The sequence below is a fragment of the Debaryomyces hansenii genome (assembly GCF_000006445.2).
Source record: "Debaryomyces hansenii CBS767 chromosome A complete sequence".
Taxonomy (NCBI): Eukaryota; Fungi; Ascomycota; class Pichiomycetes; order Serinales; family Debaryomycetaceae; genus Debaryomyces; species Debaryomyces hansenii.
In genome coordinates this window covers 690,434-713,193 of record NC_006046.2, presented here as the reverse complement: position 1 = coordinate 713,193, position 22,760 = coordinate 690,434, and the positions used below count along the sequence as shown (strand labels likewise).

General features: G+C 40.3%; 10 protein-coding genes and 1 non-coding gene across 11 annotated transcripts; 5 read left to right on the top strand and 6 right to left on the bottom strand. All coding sequences in view use genetic code 12, as the record gives it.

The window, feature by feature from the left end:
* Positions 1–378: 378 nt before the first annotated feature.
* Positions 379–1,395, bottom strand: DEHA2D08822g (DEHA2D08822p; the record flags this gene model as incomplete). Its single annotated transcript, XM_458847.1, has 1 exon — positions 379–1,395. The coding sequence occupies one exon, from the start codon at positions 1,393–1,395 to the stop codon at positions 379–381; it is 1,017 nt and encodes a 338-aa protein (XP_458847.2).
* Positions 1,396–2,608: 1,213 nt separating this feature from the next.
* On the top strand, positions 2,609–4,187 carry DEHA2D08800g (DEHA2D08800p; the record flags this gene model as incomplete). Its single annotated transcript, XM_458846.2, has 3 exons — positions 2,609–2,620; positions 2,739–2,774; positions 2,886–4,187. 3 exons carry the CDS (start codon positions 2,609–2,611, stop codon positions 4,185–4,187), a joined length of 1,350 nt encoding a protein of 449 aa, XP_458846.2.
* A 327-nt stretch (positions 4,188–4,514) lies between these two features.
* Positions 4,515–4,880, bottom strand: DEHA2D08778g (DEHA2D08778p; the record flags this gene model as incomplete). Its single annotated transcript, XM_458845.1, has 1 exon — positions 4,515–4,880. One exon carries the CDS (start codon positions 4,878–4,880, stop codon positions 4,515–4,517), a length of 366 nt encoding a protein of 121 aa, XP_458845.1.
* A 176-nt stretch (positions 4,881–5,056) lies between these two features.
* Positions 5,057–8,254, bottom strand: DEHA2D08756g (DEHA2D08756p; the record flags this gene model as incomplete). The annotated part of the gene is made up of 1 exon (XM_458844.1): positions 5,057–8,254. The coding sequence occupies one exon, from the start codon at positions 8,252–8,254 to the stop codon at positions 5,057–5,059; it is 3,198 nt and encodes a 1,065-aa protein (XP_458844.2).
* A 150-nt stretch (positions 8,255–8,404) lies between these two features.
* On the bottom strand, positions 8,405–10,240 carry DEHA2D08734g (DEHA2D08734p; the record flags this gene model as incomplete). The annotated part of the gene is made up of 1 exon (XM_458843.1): positions 8,405–10,240. The coding sequence occupies one exon, from the start codon at positions 10,238–10,240 to the stop codon at positions 8,405–8,407; it is 1,836 nt and encodes a 611-aa protein (XP_458843.2).
* Positions 10,241–10,413: 173 nt separating this feature from the next.
* DEHA2D08712r lies at positions 10,414–10,521 on the top strand. Its single transcript has 2 exons — positions 10,414–10,450; positions 10,485–10,521. It is a non-coding gene; the product is annotated as a tRNA-Pro (tRNA).
* Positions 10,522–16,125: 5,604 nt separating this feature from the next.
* DEHA2D08690g (DEHA2D08690p) lies at positions 16,126–16,596 on the top strand (the record flags this gene model as incomplete). Its single annotated transcript, XM_458839.1, has 1 exon — positions 16,126–16,596. The coding sequence occupies one exon, from the start codon at positions 16,126–16,128 to the stop codon at positions 16,594–16,596; it is 471 nt and encodes a 156-aa protein (XP_458839.2).
* A 412-nt stretch (positions 16,597–17,008) lies between these two features.
* Positions 17,009–17,149, bottom strand: DEHA2D08668g (DEHA2D08668p; the record flags this gene model as incomplete). Its single annotated transcript, XM_458838.1, has 1 exon — positions 17,009–17,149. One exon carries the CDS (start codon positions 17,147–17,149, stop codon positions 17,009–17,011), a length of 141 nt encoding a protein of 46 aa, XP_458838.2.
* Positions 17,150–17,971: 822 nt separating this feature from the next.
* On the top strand, positions 17,972–18,082 carry DEHA2D08646g (DEHA2D08646p; the record flags this gene model as incomplete). Its single annotated transcript, XM_458837.1, has 1 exon — positions 17,972–18,082. One exon carries the CDS (start codon positions 17,972–17,974, stop codon positions 18,080–18,082), a length of 111 nt encoding a protein of 36 aa, XP_458837.2.
* A 303-nt stretch (positions 18,083–18,385) lies between these two features.
* Positions 18,386–20,773, bottom strand: DEHA2D08624g (DEHA2D08624p; the record flags this gene model as incomplete). The annotated part of the gene is made up of 1 exon (XM_458836.1): positions 18,386–20,773. One exon carries the CDS (start codon positions 20,771–20,773, stop codon positions 18,386–18,388), a length of 2,388 nt encoding a protein of 795 aa, XP_458836.2.
* A 589-nt stretch (positions 20,774–21,362) lies between these two features.
* Positions 21,363–21,908, top strand: DEHA2D08602g (DEHA2D08602p; the record flags this gene model as incomplete). The annotated part of the gene is made up of 1 exon (XM_458835.1): positions 21,363–21,908. The coding sequence occupies one exon, from the start codon at positions 21,363–21,365 to the stop codon at positions 21,906–21,908; it is 546 nt and encodes a 181-aa protein (XP_458835.1).
* Between the last annotated feature and the right edge of the window lie 852 nt (positions 21,909–22,760).

Below are 22,760 nucleotides of genomic sequence, written 5' to 3'. Positions count from 1 at the left end.
TAATTTCCTATCACTCAGTTAGTATTAATGTCTTCCTGGTGCCTTATCGCTAGCAGGGGCAACTTTCGAGATATATTCGATTTCCACCACGATAAATCTTTGGATATGATCACTACTCACTGTTCACTATAGGTATAATGCAAACGAAATGCTTTGATCTATATTTAGCCTGATTTGTGAAAGCTAAACCAGATCTAACTGTATTATCACGGTAATTAGTTTATCAATCACTCATCTATGACGGTTTTGACTGGTATTTTTATGGTAGACACACGACGGCGAACATAATACTTAGGAGGCCTATTGACGACAAGATGTCGACGGGAACGGGCATAATGTTAGTGTACAAGGGTATATATTAAGGGATACTGTAATTAATTAGCTAACTAGGACCCATATCAAAAAGAACATTATCAACACACCGAAGATCTTCAAGAATAACCATCTGTTACTCGAAATGTGAGCATAATACTTCAATAGTTCTCTCTGGGCTCCGGAGATGTTCATGTTGATGTCCTCGACGTTCAGGTCGATTCTCTGGATGACCTCACCCTGTTCGCTGACCATCGATGCTAATTGTTGAAAGAGGTTCCCCACTTCGTTGATAGTAGATTCTATAGTTTCCACAGCAGAATTTCTCTCCTGTAAGTACTGGTTTCCTTGTTCTTCCATGAGCAACAACTGTCTTGTTTGGTCGGGAATCGACAAGAATTCGCCGTTGTTGTAGTTTGAGTATGCATCTTGGTCCAAATCTGGGTCGTATGTCGTCTGGGCCTGCCCGTTACTCTGTGCTTGCATGAGGTACGGGTTTTCGCCCAACCCCGATAAATTGTTGTTGTTTGACAGCTGAGGCGAGAGGTTGGTCAACGGCGAGTGGTTGTTGCTAGTACGGTTGTTTGTGGCGGCCGATAAGAAATGTTCTGTTCTATTCTTGTTCATGAGTTCGTTCTTCTGGCGGATCTCCAACACGTTCTTAAACTCGCCGCTGATGTTCTTCATCTTCGAGTTCAACAAGTTCAACACGTTCTTCGAGTACTGTGTCACCTGTGTGTCTATTTGGATCGACGACTCTCCCTTAGCGTATTTCTGGAGCAAGGTAATGTTTTCTTCGATCTTGAAAATGTCCTGTTTGATAACATACGTGAGTTCTCCGATCTCGATGGGTTTATCGTCAAAAAGTGGTTTACGCTTGGCGAGCAACGCGAGCTTACTCAAAAGCTCGGTGGTATGGGCAATATCTTTGGCGATTATACTGGCCTGTTGACTGAACTGAGTTTTCCTCGCCGGCGTTGTTTGCGATGGATTTCGGCCCACATTATTCTTTTTATTTAGTTTGTCAAAAGACGATATGCACTGCTGGAATTCAAACGTCCTGTTTTGAATATTACTGGCCATGATTGCCTCTAATTTATAGTGTTTTTGCCCTTTTCTTTAGTAGATAACAGCAAATGGGTTCAGATTAGTTCATTGAAGTGGTGGCCTGCGCGGTTATGTGCAGGATATTACTATTTCTGTTCTGCCAGCCTTCAGGAACGGAATGCTGGTGTTGTTCAGAATGGAAGCTGGATGGCCTGGGTGATCTATGGAATGATTATCTGGAGTAATTTGGAGTGGTCATCTGGAGTGGTTATCTGGAGTGGCTATCTGGAGTGGTTTTGTGGTTGTCTGGAATCATTGTTAGTTGCTGGGAAGTTATCTTTGGCAAACGAGAGGATACTTAGTTTGTCGTACGAGATGACATACCCACGAGACTAGCAGGGTCAAAACAAAGACCAGTGGTGTTTGATTGTAGTTGGCACCGGTGTTTTGGTGTAGTCATAGTGTTATTCTATATATGCGGATGCAAAAAGTGCAACACATTTCTAGTCTACGTGTATTAGTAAACCTGATATTTTCTCTATATGTTTCTTGGTCTGTGATGGTACACATTATCAGGTATATTACAAGATATATTGTCTATTGTTCATAAATTAATTTTTAGAAATGATTGCAAATTTTGATTATTTGCACAGTATCATGTCGTTTGCATTTTTAGTACATTTTCTCAACCAACTATTCACATACCATCCTAAATATCAGCACTCAACTATACTATAATATACAACTACAGTATACATCTACACCTGCTTATCATTTACGTAGGCTTACGTTCACCTGTCCCCTTCTCTATCTCTTCCGATCCTCCTTCCTACATCATCAACCTTCTTTTATCCCATCGTCTCATGCCTCAGTCTCACGTCTCAGTCTCACGTCTCAGTCTCAGTCTCACGTCTCAGTCTCACGTCTCAGTCTCACGTCTCACTCCCAGTACTACACCTCACCTACTACATCTCAGACAAGTCTCCACCTCAATCTCATATACCCAACCCCCATCTATTGCCCATCTATCCCATATTGCCTAATCGGGGTAATAAAAAAACAATTACACAAAACCTCTCAAAAATTATCGTGGATTTACCAAATATTAAACATCAACAAAATTCAAAACAAACGTCAATCTGATACTATTAGTATTATCGAGTTATAAAGAATTCATCTACAGGAATATTTATAGTTTGAAAATCATTGCTATACACATAAGTGAATTCAGAATTATAGACAGCATAATATGAGAGAAATTGTACGTAAGATTTACTAAAAAAATTGTCCATTAGACGCCGTCGAGATCGGTGATGCCACTAGGACGGACGCGCCGAAGTACGATTTTGGAATGTCAGAATACTAACATTTTTATATAGATTCATTTGTCTACTGGTCAATGTGGTAACCAGATTGTATGTATTGATGATTAAAGAAATAAGGGGACGATTTTGCGATGGAAAATTTGATTGGCGGAGGAATCGTCCCACATGCGATACGCACGGAATTAGATACTAACATTTTAGGGTGCTGCGTTTTGGGAGACTATTTGTGGTGAACATGGGTTGGATAACAATGGTAACTACCATGGAGAAGACGATCTTCAAAAAGCGAAGCTTAACGTGTATTTTAACGAAGCGAGCTCAGGTAAATACGTCCCTCGTGCGGTGTTAGTGGATTTGGAACCGGGCACCATTGATGGGGTCAAGACGTCGAACATCGGGAATCTCTTTAGACCCGACAACTATATTTTTGGCCAGAGTAGTGCGGGCAATGTGTGGGCCAAGGGACATTACACCGAGGGGGCGGAATTGGTCGACTCGGTCATGGATGTGATTAGAAGAGAAGCAGAAGGATGTGACTCGTTACAAGGGTTTCAGATCACCCATTCGCTTGGGGGTGGTACTGGTTCTGGTATGGGTACCTTATTGATATCGAAAATGAGAGAAGAATTCCCCGACAGAATGATGGCCACCTTCTCGGTCGTTCCATCGCCAAAGGTCTCCGATACCGTTATCGAACCTTATAATGCCACCTTGTCGATCCATCAATTGGTGGAAAACTCCGATGAAACCTTCTGTATTGATAACGAAGCCTTATACAACATTTGTCAAAAAACTTTGAAATTACCACAACCATCGTACGCCGAATTGAACAGCTTGGTTTCGTCTGTTATGTCTGGTGTCACCACCTCGTTACGTTACCCAGGTCAATTGAACTCTGACTTGAGAAAATTAGCCGTCAACTTGGTTCCTTTCCCAAGATTGCATTTCTTCATGGTTGGTTACGCCCCATTAACCTCCTTACGTTCCAAATCATTCAGATCCTTAACCGTTCCTGAATTGACTCAGCAAATGTTTGATGCAAAGAATATGATGGCTGCCTCCGACCCAAGAAATGGTCGTTACTTAACTGTGGCCGCGTTCTTCAGAGGTAAGGTTTCCACCAAGGAAGTCGACGACGAGATGCACAAGGTTCAAACTAGAAACTCTTCGTACTTCGTCGAATGGATCCCTAATAACGTTCAAACTGCCGTTTGTTCGGTTCCTCCAAAGGATTTGGACATGTCTGCCACCTTTATTGGTAACTCCACCTCCATTCAAGAATTGTTCAAGAGAGTTGGTGACCAATTCAGTGCGATGTTCAGAAGAAAGGCTTTCTTACATTGGTATACTTCCGAAGGTATGGATGAAATGGAATTCACCGAAGCTGAATCTAACATGAACGATTTGGTCAGTGAATACCAACAATACCAAGATGCCGGTGTTGATGACGAAGAAGAATTGGATTATGCTGATGAAGTTCCATTAGAAGATGGTTTAGAATAAACTTAATTCTCTTTTAATATATATAGTTGTTTATACCCTAATTTTTCCTCGTTTCTTTCCTTCTCTGTTTTTTGTCCCTTTAGTGTGATTACTTATATATTATTTATATAATGTTTTGGTTTATAGGTTTATATATTGCTTAATTCGTACTTGCGCTGTATTACTCCTACATCTCTGTACCATTAGTGAATGTTCATTATAATTTACTAGTATAAAGATTGACGGCCTGCTCACCAAGTCTGCCGTCTCTAAGAAATATGACTGGATATACTATCCATATAAAAAAATGCAAGTTCAATCAGAAGCAACCAACTATGATACATCTATCTAATTGCCTCTCAAGAAATTTCTAACAAAATCGTTCTTGTCAACCACTCCGTAGTCACTTTGATCTTCAAAGTATCTCATAACATGGCACTGTTGTTTCCAGAAATTGATCAACTCTTGGAATTCCATTTGTCCTTTCATCAATAACACGTTATTCACTGGCAAGTCCTTGACGTATCTCTGTCTTTCGAATTCTTGTCTAATCTTGGTCTTGACGTTGGAAACTGGCATATCCAACTCATAAATATCACAAAAATCTCTGGAATGTCTCATGTATTTACGGTATAAGTGCAAAACTCTCAATCTTAATTCAGAATTAGTAGCTGAACGACGTGTAGTCTCGGCGAACTCAGTAGCTAATGTCATTTTAACGCTTGTATTAACGGTTTACTGGCTTGGTCTTGTCTGTATTACTATTATGAGGTTCAAAAAGATGAATTTTGGTTGGTTAAACCGAGCCCCACCGGGCTGCTTAACCGAGTAAAAAAAATTCAGTCGTGCCGTCATCATATATTTTGCAATCATTACAATGCCTATCCTAATTACTTAAGTACTACTTCGATTTGCTTCAACAAGTTGCCTGAAGGCTCTAGTAGCTTTATAAATCGACAAAGCTCGAAACACCAGTCCCACTTTTGTGATTTATCGAGCATTTTGATGATTTTAAGAATGATCTCGGTATCATGCGAATCTAATGATATATCAGACGAGGTGTCTTCGTGTTCTTTCTTGAAGTTTAGGTAAATGATGAGATAGTTGTAGCATAATTCGACATTGCCGATTTCGATTAATTTGTTCATGAAGTCGGTGGGGGTTGTCTTCAAATGCTCAAAAAACGTCTGCCAGTAGGCAATTTCTATTTTTCTCAAGCAGTTGATGTAGATGGACTCGGGCAGATTTGTGTGGTTGATTAGCTCAATGATCTTGGAAAGGTAGTCGGCACTGTTGGAGGTAAGGTAGTTGAATAATAGCAACTCGAGACAGTAGTCGAAGTTATCGAACGGGTGGTATTTGTGCAATATCGTGTTGATGTCGAACTTTGTGGAGACGTCGTATTCTATGAAATTGTTTAGAATTAATTTATGGTTCATTTTGTTTTTCACAATCAAATAGTTGTTTTTATAGAATGAGATGCTTTCCAATCCTATGAGATCAATTGACTTGAGACCGGCTGAACTCTCACTAACGGTGTTTTTGATGACGAGCGGTTGGAAATCGTGCACCGCGATGGTAATTGGATCAACCATTTGAGGTTCCAGATCGTCGATGCTAACAGGTACGCGATTATGAGTGCCAAATGCCAGTTCAATCATTTCTAGTAAATTATAAATCAATAAGGTCTCACCGTTGAATAAATACAAGTAAGATATATTATTCTGTTTGACGTAATTAATCGATTGCAATTGATAATACTCAATCGATCCCTTTATCTTAATTAGTTCGTACATGTTACTCGGTTGTCTTAATGCACCATTTGCTTCATCCAGCGACAGTTTCGAAGTATAGTTTTTCAATAAAAATAAATCCCCATTATTCAACAATAATAAGAAATGTGCATTCTCCATCATGCTGACCTGACTGATATCGGCTATGGCCAACTTATCCTGGATACTATTTAAATGAACTGTTTTGCTTAAACCAATGAAAATCTTATAATTCTTAACATCTGAATCATCCTGATCATCCAGGTTTTGAGGTGGGGTTCTGCTTTGCAAACGCTTCTTGATAAGCATACTTGACTCATATTTTGATAATTCGAATATAATAATTTTCTTATCATCGGTTACAATCATTAAATTCTTACTTAGATTAATTCCATTTGCCTTCAGTGTTGTCTCTTCTCGATCACCCAATTCATAACAAATAAATTTACTATCCAAGCTGTGCTTCCAAATAATCAAATCACTATCAAAGTTAAAGTTTGTACCACCATGTCCGAATTTTGATAATGAAGTATCCATGACCATAATTTCATCAACAAAATTATCCTCCTGCACTGTTCTATTAAATAGAATTAAATAATCATCAAACCAAAAATGTTCAATTACGTTAAGAGATTCAACATAATAGTTACGAAAATTGAACCACAATATTTGGTTAACATCATGCCCACTATTATATGGAGTAGAAACTGCGACGTGGTCTCCGTATGTTACCGATATCTGTTTATATATATTAGACGAGAATCGCAATTGTCCACCGGGGTATTTAACCGATGAACTTGAACCATTAAAATTTTCAATTTTTGTAAATATATCCTTAAATATAGGCAACATAGGGAATCGAATAAAATTATTTGCAGCGTTGGCACTGTAGTTGGATAATATACTGATATATTCATTATTGTAAAAAATTAAATCTGAACTTGTTCCAGTTGAGTGGTTCTGGTTGGCTAACGATAATAGGTCAACCAAATATAAATGGCTTTTATTTTTATTCATTAATATCAATTGACTTGAGTTCGAGGTAATTAATACGCTTGAAATCTTCAAGAAATTTGTGATAGGGTCAGTATCGGCATTATTCTGGGAATTAGCTTCATTCAAGATTTCAAACGAGCTAAAGGAGTTATTACCAAACTTTGAGTAGATGGACCAATATCCAGATTCTTTGTTAAACACCACAAAAAACTTACCACATGGCGACCAGTGGATCTCTATCTCACCATTGGTGAATTCAAAGTCAATATCTTTGACGAATTCCAATGAGTTGGTATCTTTCTTTTCATAGAATTTGAAAAGTTTAATTTTACGGTCTATTCTTATTAAAACCAAATCAAATTGGGGATTGAATGATATTTTGTATTCGGGTGTTTCTACTTTGTCAAATTCAAATACTTTCAGTCCAACTATTTTAACTTTAAAGTCTTCACCTTGTTCAAATTTCATATACCAAATTTGGCATTTGTCATTAATCAATAAAATGAAGTTCTGGTAGTAGTTAAATGTAATGTGCATAACTTTCGAACAGTTATCATACCATTCAAGTTCCGAAAATTGAAACACTTCGTTCTTAAAATTCTTTATGTTTATAAGTTGGAAATAACTATCGTTTTCCGGCAATGATTGAGCATGATCGCCTGAACATTTTTCGTTCTTATCATTAAAAAGTAGAACGTTATGGGAATTTTGTTTAATCCAATACTTTGAGATCCCAATACCAATTTTCAATATCTTATAGACTGACAACTTCACATGTCCAATTTTGAAATTGCTTAATTCGTCCTCAATCGAACAGTTGTTAAAATGCTCTATATTTTCTAGATTCACCAGCACTTGATTCCCTTGCATGAGAGTTTTCGTTGCTGATTTTATCATATTGACCAAAGAAAACTTATGTGACGTAAAACTCAATGGTAAGCCTGTTTGCAATAACTCATCATTTTGCTTATTATGTACTTCGTATAATGATTTTGAATAGTTTATCATGACTTGGTAAATCACCAAACAGCTTAAGTCTGTTTCAACAAATAGGTTTACCATAGCCAATTGTTGTAATTGAGCACTGTTAACCGATATATACTTGCATTTCACGTTGATATTTTCTCCATGTTGTTGTAATGACTCGTCTGTTCTTATATGATGTGCTACTAATAATAAGGAACGCTGATTGTAAATCAACAAACTTGATTTAGTTAACAACCCAATTAGGGGAGTATGTGGGATACGAATAAGCTTTAGAATAGGCTCATCTCCAGCTAAGGCTATCAGTGAGGTAGGATATGCATCTACCCAAACCATCCTTACTATTATATAATTCAACAAACTTTATGATTATGGTTAATGTGTCTACTTCTTGCGAGATGTTTAAAAATGAAAATCACGAGCTCAGTCCATTTGCAGCTTTAAGACACACGTTAAATTATATGCTTATCTATATAATATATAATTCTATGAGCTACAACAAGGAGCACCAACAGCCTTGATATCTCCGTGTTCTAGTTGTTCGTCTAAAGTATCGGTGGGGTCGAGCTTGAATATTTTATCAGGATTCAAAATTCTTCTAGGATCCATCAGCAACTTGAGATGTCTCATTAAATCCACAGTAGTGGTACCAAGTTCAGTATTCAAGTATTTTCTCTTACCGACACCTACACCATGTTCTCCGGTACAGGTACCTTCGTACTTTAATGCACGGAAAACCATTCTATCAACTGCTTCGCTAACTCTCTTGTAGTCCTTAGTGTTATATACAATTAAGAAGTGACAATTGCCATCTCCTACATGACCTAGGACAGAGAACTTATCCTGGAATCCCAGATTATTCAAATCGTCGTTTGTCTCGGCAATAACGTTCGCTAAGTGGGAAATAGGAACAGCGAAATCGGTGGTCCAGATCTGGACATCATTCTTATCTTCGAGAATTTCAGATCCGTATTGCACTGTAGACCATAAGCCATTCCTACGGGACGACCATAAGACGGCGTTTTCCTCTTCGTTATGGGAATTTTCGAGTTTTATCAAGTGGTTGTCCTTACTGATAGCTTCAATTAGTTCGAGCTGCTCATCAATTGCCGTTTTCGATGGACCACCCACCTTGAAAAGCAAGGTTGGTTTTTCAAGAAATTTCTTTGGTTCGTCATTTTCATCGGTTACACCGCCGTAGTTGTTAACAAACGAGACCATAGTTGGGTTCAAAAGTTCAATGGCATTCATTTGAAGACCACTTTTGATGATAGCCAGGGCAGTACTAGCAGCATCTGCTATAGTGGGGAATGTTGCCACACTGACCAACTCAAGCTTGGGACGTACATGTAACTTAACGGTGATTTCTGTGATAATTCCCAAAGTACCTTCAGAACCAATAAATAATCTTGTCATATCATATCCAGCACTGGACTTTCTAGGCCTTTGTTTGGTCTTAATAATAGTTCCGTCCGCTAATACAACAGTTAAGTTAACCACATTCTCCTTCATGGTACCATACTGGTAGGCATTAGTTCCAGAACAACTGCTACCGACCATACCACCAATTCTTGCCCCTATACCCGGATCGGGTCCGAGCATAAGATGCTCGGTGGAACTGTCACCCTGTAGGTATTCATCCAATTCTTGCCATCCCACACCAGGCTGGACTACGGCATCAAGATCGACAGGGTGAACCTCAATCACATTGTCCATACGGTCAAACGACAACGAAACACTGATGGGGCCTCTAGTATGCATCGTATGGCCTTCCAACGAAGTCAATCCCGAGCTGGCCACAATGGGAACACGATACTTGTGCATAATCTTCACAATTTCCGAGACATCCTCCGTGGAACCAGGGTAAATCACTACTTGCGGCTTTTGTTCAGTTGGGTTTGGTGGATGATGGGTACTGAAGAATGAATCACTATGGGAAAGAATAACATCTACATCAGTAGTAATGTTATCTTCACCAACGATTTTCTTGATTTCCTCAATAGCTTTTTGGAAATCTGCTTCGGTAGCATACTGAACTGGAGAAACATTCTCGAGAGGACTAGTCGAATTATCAGTTGAATTAGAAGCTGAATTATCACTATTCAATGTTTCCTTGGAACTCTTAGTCCCATTCCAGTAGATTCCCATCGAAATACCACTTCCAAAAAGCAAAGCACCCCCAACATATTTAACAATTGACAGAACTTCGGAGTTTGTGCGAGCTGAAGAATAAAGTCTGGTGTTGCATCTGAGGGTAGACTTTGAATGAAGTCTCAATGGCAACGATGTGCAGTTTCTAAAGGCTTTAGTAGTAAATACCATACTTGTTTTACTGAATTAGTATAGAAAGAAGAAAAACAAGAAGAAAATTAATAGAAGACGGCTATTAAGGTCGACGAAAAGTGTTAGCCGAAGATGTCAAATGTGGCTCTTGTGGGGTAGAAAAAGCATTTAGTACTAAGTAGCTGGTATCGGAAACAAAAGAACCAAGATTAGGGCGTGTGGTCTAGTGGTATGATTCTCGCTTTGGGCGACAATCTAGGAAACTAGATTATTAACTACAAGCATGCGAGAGGCCCTGGGTTCAATTCCCAGCTCGCCCCTTCTTTTTTTATTTCCCATTCTTCTGGTTGACAAATATAAGCTAGAATTGATTCGCTAGAAGTCTTTGATAATATCAACTAGTGGTACCTACTTGTGCTTGTGGGTTATACCGAGTTTATAGGATAAGGAAGTGGATTATGGAATATAATGTGAAATTTTTCAATATTAATTTTTATAGCGTTATTAGCGAATAGGCGAATAAACATGAAGCTGGATGGAAGCCACAATTCACACAAGGCGAAAGGCTCTTTGCTAAAATTTTCAATAACAAAGTATTCCATTCTTTTGATATCACGAATTCTAGTAATGAAGAAACTAGACCGTCTATCTATAAGTATAGCCTGAGTGATCGTAAGGCCACTTTCCAAAGCTTTCAAATGAGTCAGGGTTTAAATCCATCTGATGCAATTTTTATCCCAGAAAAGAATGGTAAAATCAGCAAGAGTCGTGATTTACAATGTACCTAATTTCAATCTGCAAATTTGCCTGAAGAACCTCTTTAAAGTTGAAAGATTTCAATTAAAGTGGAATTCGATTGGTACTGCATTATTAGCATTAATATCCACAGATCATGATACCACCAACAAATTTTACTATGTGGAAACCAATCTTTATTTATTAGGAATTGCAGGATCATATTCAAGAATTGACTTCAAAAAACTAGAAACTGGTTCTATTCATGATATTACTTGATCTTCTTCTGCAAGAGAATTTACCGTTGTATATATGCTAGTCGATACAACATTTTTTGATGCCAGAGCCATATTATCATTACCAGCTGAGGAATACTATATTGTATTCCCCACATGCCAGATATGTATTAGCTGGTTTTGGTAACTTTCAAGGTGCTATTGATGTTTATGACCGTCAAAACAAGTTTCAAAGATTACTACTTCGAAGCTGCAAATGTAAATACCTCGGTGTGTGAGTGGTCGCCATGTGGAAGGTATATATTGACAGCTACCACGTCACCAAGATTGAGAGTCGATAATGGGTGTAAGGCTCGGCATGCTAGTGATAAATTGGTTTATTTGAAGGATACCAAGAATAACAACAGGACGAAGAACGACCGCTGAATCGCCATCGAAATAGCGTCGAATGTGCCCAAAGGGATAGTGAAACTTCAGAAAGTGGCGGTGGTGTTAGCTCATTCGAAGGGAAGAAAATCAGATTGTTGTCGAAAAAATTGACAATGAAGCAGGCCAATGGTGAAACTTTGGAAGACGTCTATCAGAGCTAATTATTCTCGTCGTTGGTTTCTCCTGATGTGTACCATTTAGTGGCTAAATAGTCAACTGTATAGAAATAAATATTTTTGCACCTGCCGTCGCTGTACCTCCTGTCCTATAGACAAATTACTCATTTAGGAGTACTAATTGAAAATACCACTCGCAGTCTTCTTCGCAGACGTATACCTTGTCCTGCAACCTCGATTCATGACACACCAAGAATCGCATTACGCATTGAATTGCAGCCTAAATTTCATGTCGCCTGCAACGTCGACGCCTCAATTATTTCTTCATTTTGTTTTATGTTTCAAGTTGTCCTATACATCACCTGTCACTTAGGTCGCATGTGCTATAAATGGCATGGTTTGTAATTCTTAAAGTTCATTAGCTATCATAGGTTTGTTAGTTTTCATTTGCGTTTAGTTCCCAAAGCCAACCCGCTAGAACAGTGGATGCGAAATCTCATCAACCGTTCTACTAGTGTATCGACAACTCACATCCATGCACAAGATCAATACACTAATAACAGATTTTATTCATTTGCCTAGTGTCAACTCTCAAGACACAGCCACGCCCGAGTCCAACATACGTCCTAATTGTAATATGAACACACGAAACGTCAGTATGTGTCATTGAATCGAAAATAAACCAAAAAAATAGGCAGAAGAACAGGCCGATCTGTATCACCTTGCAGCAGCGTTGTTCTATTTCTTTCTTTTTGTTAATCTATTTGAAGGGCAGGAAGAATCATAACTTATCGGTTAGGAAAAGTTGGAGTCTCCTCCCCGTCATAGCCAGAAACTGAGGAACATGCATAAGCGAGGTTGCTGTGCAGAATGATTATGGTTTACAAGAAAGAATCTACCAGAAAGAAAGCTAATTAAACCAAATATGTCACTTAAACAAAATACACAAAATTACATATTCACTTACAATATACCTTCTAACACTTTTTCAAGACCAATACCACTCAACAAATTATCAAGTCCAAGTCCGCCTAGCAAATTTTTTACCAAGCCCAAAACACCGGACAACAACAACCCCACTGCGCTAATAATTTGAAACAATGGCAGTTGCAACATATCCAACAATGGGTTCAAGTCCTTCTTGGCCTCTGGCATGTTGTCCAATTTGCTTCTAGTATCGTCAATAAACGATTGTACATGGTCACTGAGATACGCCAACCGATCAGCCAAGTAGTACTCTTCGGAAGTCACCTCACCCTTACCCTTACCCTTGGCCTGTTTCTGAATCTTGCCATCCGGATCTAAGGCTCGAATGGCACCCCAAGTCTCGTTCAAAACATTAGTAGCCTCTTGTAACAATGGCTTGACCGCATTGACCAACTTTTCTTCGTCCAAGTTATCATTCTTTTGGTCACGGTCAGCATTGTCCATGTGCTGCTTGATTTGGTTCAACAACGGCTTAGTCTTGTCGATACAATTGTCAATAGAGTTTGACATCTGCCCCGCTTTTTCTCTTCTTTCTTCTAATTGTCTCTTTTCTTCTATTTCTTCCTCAGTTGGTTCATGTTCGGGTGGTTTATAGTTTTCCAACTTTTCCCGAGCATTCTGGACAATCTCTTCTTGCTCGTCAAGCTCCTGAATTGTCTTGACCAATTCTTGTTGTTCTCTACCAGCCTCGCCACCACCATTAACTTGCTCCTTGGCATCATTAATCATTCTCTCATCTGGATCAATTGCCCTAATACCACCACGAACTTCACCAATGATCCGTTCCGCTCGTGTAGTCACCGAGTTTAACTCGTCAACTGGTAATTCTTCTTGGTCCACCTTGGATTGGATCATTTCCGTGAATGGCTGGACCTTGTCAATGGAGCTTCGAATCAATCCGCTCAACCGGCTCATGTTCCGCTCTTGCTCTTCTTTGCTTGGACCTTCATCATCATCAATTGGTTCGACAGTGCCCAATTTCTTGCCCTTTTTATTGACAATGGTATCATCAGAAGTCACCTTTCGGCCAACCAACGGTTCAAGCTTCTTGTAGGACCCTTCGACAACTTGGCCTACCACATCGTCTTCATCATTGACAACCTTTCCGTCCTCACGAACAGTGCAGCCTTCCAATGATTGCTCTTCATCGTCAGAGTCGTCATCAGAGTCGTCATCAGAGTCGTCATCAGAATCATTGTCAATTGGTTCGACAGTGCCCAATTCCTTCCCTTTTTTATTGACAATAGTGTGATCAGAAGTCACCTTTCGCCCAACCAATCGTTCAAGTTTCTTGTAAGAACCTTCGACAACTTGGCCTACCACTTCGTCTTCATCGTTGACCACCTTTCCGTCCTCACGAACAGTGCAGCCTTCCAATGATTGCTCTTCATCATCAGAGTCGTCATCAGAGTCGTCATCAGAGTCGTCATCAGAATCATTGTCAATTGGTTCGACAGTGCCCAATTCCTTCCCTTTTTTATTGACAATAGTGTGATCAGAAGTCACCTTTCGCCCAACCAATCGTTCAAGTTTCTTGTAAGAACCTTCGACAACTTGGCCTACCACTTCGTCTTCATCGTTGACAACCTTTCCATCTTCACGAACAGTGTTTCCTTCCAAGGACTTTTCTTCCTCATCAGACTCGTCAGACTCGTCAGAATTATCAGATTCGTCATCAGAGTCATCATCAGATTCATTGTCAATTGGTTCGACAGTGCCCAATTCCTTCCCTTTTTTATTGACAATAGTGTGATCAGAAGTCACCTTTCGGCCTACTAATCGTTCAAGCTTTTTGTAAGAACCTTCGACAACTTGGCCTACCACTTCGTCTTCATCGTTGACAACCTTTCCGTCTTCACGAACAGTGTAGCCTTCCAAGGACTTTTCTTCCTCATCAGATTCGTCGGAATCATCAGGATCGTCATCAGAATCTTCAGAGTCATCCGATTCATCCTCCTCGTCAAGAGCAGGCTCAATAGAACCAAGATTCTTGCCCTTTCTGGTCAAATTTCCCGTCTCGTCAATATCAACCTTCTTGCCCGCAATACGCTTCAATTGACCACTTCCTTCTTTGAAAGTGGCTAACACATTTCCCGCGTCATCAACCACCTGGCCACTATCGTTGAGCTTGTGTGACCCTTTCAACTCTTTAAGTTTTGAAGTCACAAGGTCGGACCCTGGCACAGATGATGAAGCCTGATCGGCCGCTGCACCGGCCTTGCCTTGTACATTGTCCTTGACGGAATTGACAGCATCATGTTCACCTTCTTCCTGTTCTTCATCAGAATCATCATCAGAATCATCATCGGAATCATCATTAGAATCGTCGGAATCATCAGACTCATCCTCTTCATCAAGAACAGGTTCAATAGAACCAAGACTCTTGCCCTTTCTGGTCAAATTTCCCAACTCGTCAATATCAACCTTCTTTCCAGCAATACGCTTCAATTGACCACTTCCTTCTTTGAAAGTGGCTAGCACATTTCCGGCCTTGTCAGTCACCTGGCCGCTATCGTTGAGCTTGTGCGACCCTTTCAACTCTTTAAGTTTGGAAGTCACAAGTTCGGACCCTGGCACAGATGATGAAGCCTGCTCGGCCGCTTCACCGGCCTTGCCTTGTACATCGTCTTTTGCGGACTTGGCAGTGTCAGTAGCTTTATTTTTTGTGTCAGAGACTTTCTGTTGCGCGGAGTCGATAGCGTTGGTTTGCTTATCACCACCGCCGCCCAGTTTTCCTTTTTTGTCGGATACAGTGTCCTTGACAGGCTTTGTAGCTTTTGATATTGTATCTGTCATTTTTTTTCTTTAGTTAATAACAATAACGAATTGTAAGCTTATAATAAGACTATTAAAATAATAAAAAATAGGAATATCGCATAGAGTTTATATACGCATACAGCATCTGGTGGTTGCTTTTCTCTTGTAGAATACAACATTACCTTGGTTCCTCCTCTACCTTCTTTCAAGCAATCTAAAAAAAATAATTGCTCCGGGTTGCTTGTCATGTCAGGGTTTGAAATGTTGCAGGAAAAAAACGGCTCGTTTCGACTAAGTATGCGAGGAGCAATTGTTGTCGTAAGGCACAAAGAAGGCACAGAGAATGCACAGAGGGGCACAGAGAAGGGACAGAAGTACTGCCTATATGCGTGGCCCCGGCCTTCCACGCCGCACCGCAACCTTTACATCTCGTATTAACCTCATTTATAGGCCCAAAATATGATGGCGGACTTCCTTGTCATGTATAGCAGGCACGTACATGGGGAAAAGACAAAAGGAGAACCTAAAGAAAATAGCTTGCTCTCCTGGGCTGAGAACAAGATTTTTTTGAAAGTTATATTAAGTAAAGCGAGCAGAATTATCTCTCTTGTTTCAAAATTTTTTTTCATCATTACAACCTTCTTCTTATACATAGTCGTTTACAATGGCTTCAAAACAACAAACATTAAAGAAAAAGGCTGGTTCTAAGAACAAAAAGAACAACAAGGGTTCTCAAGAACAACCTCAGCCCAAGGTGGAAGAACCAGAACCAGTGAACGAATCGCAACTGGACGAAGACGACTCCGATTCCGAAGACGACTCCGAAGAAGAGCCAGAACCTGAACCTGAACCAGCAGTTGAAGAACCTACTCATGAAAAGGCGAGCAAGAAGAAAAAGAAGAAGCAAGCACAGAACGCTCTTGCAAAACGAGAACGCAAAAAACAGCAACAAATGACCAAGGCTGGTGAGGATATGAAGGAACCTCAGCAACAAGGGCAGTCGCAGCTAGCACAGCAGCCGAAGCAAGAGGAAGATAAGAAGGAACTACGATTAAGACTTGACTTGAACTTGGATGTTGATATACAAATTCGTGCCAAGATCCATGGTGATGTCACCTTGGCCTTGTTGTCGTAAGAAAAAAAAAACAAGATAAAAAACCAACTCTTAAGTTTCATTTTGTTTATCTTAGATTCGTCCTCAATATATGTATAATTTGCTTCTATAGTTAAAAAAAGTAACAACGTCGCTTTGACACACAAGTCTTTGTTATCTGTGTAAGCCGCACGATCGAGACAATACGGCTGCATGCCATGTCAGATCTATCTCTACAACACGATTTCTTATTTAACAATAGATCAGATTAGAAGAAAACAAGTCCCTTATATCACTGTGTTGTGCGCTAGGGCATACACTAGGGTTAAAGTTCACAAAGCATTGTAAGCATTTTCGAAACATTCCACTTGCATATTTTGCACCCTCTATAACAATTGGTGCCGAAGATGACGAGCATGTAGAAATTTTAATCCGTCCTTGGATCATTGCCATGCTATGCCAGAACTAAGGGCCATGCCTCATTCATCGATAAGTTCTTTGGGATTCTCACTACAGAGGAGTCTGTAACCGAATTAGCATCAAGCAAAACATACTCAGAAACAGTATCGTAACCACCAAGGATATGAGTATACATCCCATATCTCGGATGCTGCAATTGGTCTTATACCGAGACCCTGCTGATCATTATGATACGAAAAAGAAAAAAATCCATTCAGAATTGTACAAACCAGAAAATCGGGGTTCATCGCTATTAAAAAAACTTTATCCAACATGTTATTTGACGGCAAATTGAGCCTTCCACCAGCTTGCTTAATCAATGAGAGAGTTTGTTCCGCGAGACGTCGGCTTATCGCCGGTACTATGCGTACTATACGTAACAACCTTGTCCTTCAGTTTTTCTTGAGCAAAAGTCGTTATTCTTCTCTGCAATCAAAAAGCACTTCTTCTGTCCAACATGTTGCATTTATATATGTCCTGGTATACGTTAGCACCAAATAATTTGCGAATGCAGTCATGCCATTTGGGTTCGATAATCATTACATTGAGACTAGTATTTGGTAGGAACGTTACAAAATTGGAGAATAGGTAAGGGAGATGCAAGTTATGTGTCTGCATATGGAAGAATACATGGTGGTACGGTGTAATTAAGGCATACCATCCCAGAGCACGTTCGTCAACAGCATATAGAACGTTATTTTAGTACTGGAATTCTTCGGGCTACGGTGAGACAACCCCGCCAGACCTATAACTTAAGAATATACTCATATATCAATAGAAGACTCAGTTTCACATACAGCAGGATTAAATACATACACGCCAACAATGGACATAAAACAAGACTTACTCCAAAGTAGTGGCTTTGACATTTTGTATAGTACTGAAGATATCAAAGTTAAAATTACGTGGAGGGTTATAAGAATTAGAAGTCGTAACAGAAAATGGATTAAAAGCGAGAATGGAAGACATATTTGAAGACGAGATTGCCATAAATCAACCTGTTGTTAAACTCTTTAAAAGCCATTCGAGGAAAAGGATATCAGAGTATGGGCTACTGCTAAATATATAGAGGGAGTAAAAGAAATAGGAAGAAAACATAACCTAGGCGAAGTGAAAGTCTTGTATTACTATGGAAAATTAAGAGTATATAGCTCATACCGAAAGTTGAACGAGAAGTGAAAAGTGGATAGCCTCAAGGAATTTGGCTAAACTGAATTTCGCAATTTAATGGGCAATACATGGTCGTACTGTAAACGATTTTGTGGGTGATAATCCTTTGTGGGTGGCAATCCGATATAGTTACAGAATCTCTTGCAATATGAAATTGGTATGCAAAATTGGCCCACGGCTGAACAGTGCAGCCTTCCGAGGATTATTTTTCTAGCGCTTCGACAGTGCCCAATTCCTTCCCTTTTTTATTGACAATAGTGTGATCAGACGTCACCTTTCGGCCAACTAACCGTTCAAGCTTCTTGTAAGACCCTTCAACGACTTGACCTACCACTTCATCTTCATCGTTGACAACCTTTCCGTCTTCACGGACAGTTCCGCCTTCCAATGATTGCTCCTCGTCATCAGTGTCGTCATCAGTGTCGTCATCAGTGTCGTCATCAGAATCGTCATCAGAGTCATCATCAGATTCATTGTCAATTGGTTCGACAGTGCCCAACTCCCTGCCTTTTTTATTGACAATGGTGTGTTCAGAAGTCACCTTTCGGCCTACTAATCGTTCAAGCTTTTTGTAAGAACCTTGGACAACTTGGCCTACCACTTCGTCTTCATCGTTGACCACCTTTCCGTCTTCACGAACAGTGTAGCCTTCCAACGATTGTTCTTCATCATCAGACTCGTCCTCGGAATCATCAGACTCGTCATCAGAGTCGTCATCAGAATCATCGTCAATTGGTTCGACAGTGCCCAATTCCTTCCCTTTTTTATTGACAATAGTGTGATCAGAAGTCACCTTTCGGCCAACTAACCGTTCAAGCTTCTTGTAAGACCCTTCAACGACCTGGCCTACCACTTCATCTTCATCGTTGACAACCTTTCCGTCTTCACGGACAGTTCCGCCTTCCAATGATTGCTCCTCGTCATCAGTGTCGTCATCAGAGCCTCCGGATTCATCAGACTCGTTATCTTCGTCAAGAACAGGCTCAATAGAACCAAGACTCTTGCCTTTTCTTGTCAAATTTCCCAACTCGTCAATATCAACCTTCTTGCCAGCAATGCGTTTCAATTGACCAGTTCCTTCTTTGAAATTGGCTAGCACATTTCCAGCCTTGTCAGTCACCTGGCCGCTATCGTTGAGCTTATATGTCCCTTTCAACTCTTTAAGTTTGGAAGTTACGAGGTCGGACCCTGGCACAGATGATGAAGCCTGGTCGGCCACATTACCGGCCTTGCCTTTCACGTCACCGGTCTTGCCTTGCACATCACTAGTCTTGCCTTTTACATCGTCCTTGGCGGACTTGGCAGTGTCAGTGGCTTGACTTGTTGTGTCAGTGGCTTTCTGTTGAGCATTGTCAAGAACAGGCTCAATGGAACCAAGACTCTTGCCTTTTCTTGTCAAATTTCCCAACTCGTCAATATCAACCTTCTTGCCAGCAATGCGTTTCAATTGACCACTTCCTTCTTTGAAAGTGGCTAGCACATTTCCAGCCTTGTCAGTCACCTGGCCGCTATCGTTGAGCTTGTGTGACCCTGTCAACTCTTTAAGTTTTGAAGTCACAAGTTCGGACCCTGGCACAGAAGATGAAGCCTGGTCGGCCACTTTACCGGTCTTGCCTTTCACATCACCGGCCTTGTCTTGGACATTGTCCTTGGCGGACTTGGCAGTGTCAGTGGCTTGACTTGTTGTGTCAGTGGCTTTCTGTTGAGCATTGTCAAGAACAGGCTCAATGGAACCAAGACTCTTGCCTTTTCTTGTCAAATTTCCCAACTCGTCAATATCAACCTTCTTGCCAGCAATACGCTTCAATTGACCAGTTCCTTCTTTGAAATTGGCTAGCACATTTCCAGCCTTGTCAGTCACCTGGCCGCTATCGTTGAGCTTATATGTCCCTTTCAACTCTTTAAGTTTGGAAGTTACGAGGTCGGACCCTGGCACAGATGATGAAGCCTGGTCGGCCGCTTCACCGGCCTTGTCTTGCACATCGTCCTTGGCAGACTTGACAGTGTCGGTGGCTTGATTTGTTGTGTCAGTGGCTTTCTGTTGAGCATCGTCAAGAACAGGCTCAATGGAACCAAGCTTCTTGCCCTTTCTTGTCAAATTTCCCAACTCGTCAATATCAACCTTCTTGCCAGCAATGCGTTTCAATTGACCACTTCCTTCTTTGAAAGTGGCTAGCACATTTCCAGCCTTGTCAGTCACCTGGCCGCTATCGTTGAGCTTGTGTGACCCTGTCAACTCTTTAAGTTTTGAAGTCACAAGTTCGGACCCTGGCACAGTTGATGACACCTGGTCGGTCACTTCACCAGTCTTTTCTTGAACATTTTCCTTGACGGAATTGACAGTGCCTGTGGCTTGACTTGTAGTGTCAGAGACCTTCTGTTGGGTAGAGTCGATAAGGTTGGTTTGATTATCATCGCCGCCACCTTCTCCTGGTTTGTCGGAGACGGTGTCCTTGACGGGCTTTGTAGCACTTGAAATTATATCGGTCATTTTCTTCTTTAATATAATAAGAAATTTTAAGCTTAGGATAGTAATATCTAAAACAGCTAAAAAAGGGGAGATAATATAAAATTTATACGTAGACAGCATCTGGTGATTGCCTTTTCCTTTATATGTACTAGAAAGACGCAGTTCAAGCGTAATTTCCGAAAACCACGAATGATGATCAATTACCAGGTTAACTTTATTGCTAAAAAAATTGGACCGCAACTGTGCGACATCACCGCTTGCAAAAGGCAAGGAAGCAACTGCAGATGGAAGCGACTCGTTTCGAACGGATTTCTACTTTTTTTATTTATAAGAAAACCATAATATCTGACCTAAGCTCACCGATTAGGTTGCTTTTGAACTAAATAGGAACATTTTTCTCCTTGTTCTGACCTGCGCGAGCTTCAGGAACATATGCGGGTTTTTTTTTTTTTTTTTTTCACCAGCAATCTTACCGGTTCCTGTGGAGAGGCGGAGTTGGAACCTCCTAATAGTACCTCATTTATAGGTCCGGAATAAATGATGTCGGATTTCCTTGATTTTCTTGCTGTCATCTATAATAGGCAAGTTCTTCGGGAAGGGGAATAACTTAGATTGCTCTCTTGGGCTGATATTAAATAAAGCAAGCAGTGTTCGCTCTTTTGGTTCAAGTTCTGTCTTGTTGAAAAGTGTTTTTTTATAGTCGTTTACAATGTCTTCTAAACAACAACCAAAGAAAAAGACTGGTTCTAAGAACCAAAAGAACAAAATGGGTTCTCAAGAACAACCTCAGCCTAAAGTAGAAGAACCAGAACCTGTGAATGAAACACAACAGGACGAAGACGACTCCGATTCCGATTCAGATTCAGATGACTCCGACTCCGATTCCGAAGAAGAGTCAGACACGGAACCAGAACCAGAACCAGAACCAGAACCAGAGCTAGAGCCAGAACAAGAACCAGAACCACCTGCTGTTGAAAAGGGTAGCAAGAAGAAAAAGAAGAAGCAGGCCCAAGCGCAGAAAGCTCTTGCAAAACAAGAACGCAAAAAGCAGCAACAAATGGCCAAGGTTGGTGATGATACGAAGGAAGAACCCCAAGAGCAACAGGTGCAGCCGCAGCAAGAACAGCAGCCACAGAAACAGCAACAGAAAGATGACAGTGGTGCATTACGATTAAGACTTGACTTGAACTTGGATGTTGATATAGAACTTCGTGCTAAGATAAAGGGCGATGTCACCTTGGCCTTGTTGAATTAAAAAGAAAAAGAGTTGGTTATTTTTCGTACCTAATATATGTATTATTTGCTTCTATAGTTAAAACAGTAACTACATTGCTTTGACACACAAGTCCTTATCTGTGTAAGCCGCATGCACAAGATCGGACGATCGAGGCAACATGGCTGCATGTCATGTCAGATCTATCTCTACGTTATGAATAACATTAGATTATTAGAAGAAACAAGTCGCTTATAACACAGCCTTCTGCCGTAGGCATACTACCAAGGTTAAGTTCTCAAGCATTCTGAGCAAGCCGAGTGAGACTCACATTTTTGGAACATTCCGCTTTCGCACGTACTTCGAACCCTTAAGAGCTTTCACATACATAGACAATGGCAACGTCGCATGATCGCCACGGAACAAAAAAGTTAAAGAACAAGTCAAATATATTTTTAGAATAACAACAACAATAATAACAATAATGATAATAATAAAACGTTAAAAGACCCCTTTTCTTCTTGTTATTCTTTTTAAGTATGTACAGTTCCTTTAATATGTGAGTTTCTTTAGTATGAACAGTCTTTTTAATATAAACTTTTCACCAGATTACTTGCACTAGTCACCGAAAGCTTCTTCGATTGGCAAAATCTGGTTCAACCTGGCCAATCATTTGGATCGGCATGGACCACAGTATTGATTTACTTAAAAACCAACCGACAAGTCAGCAATAAGAGTATCTTCAGTTTCAGATCGACATTTCGCCTCATATAATCAGCAGGGTCAATAGAGTCCATATCCATATCCAAAATTCTTCAACTTTTTACTCATGGTTGAGTGTGCTGATTGCAAATTAGTCTCTTTAGGGTTCAATTCCCTCAACGTTCTTTTCGA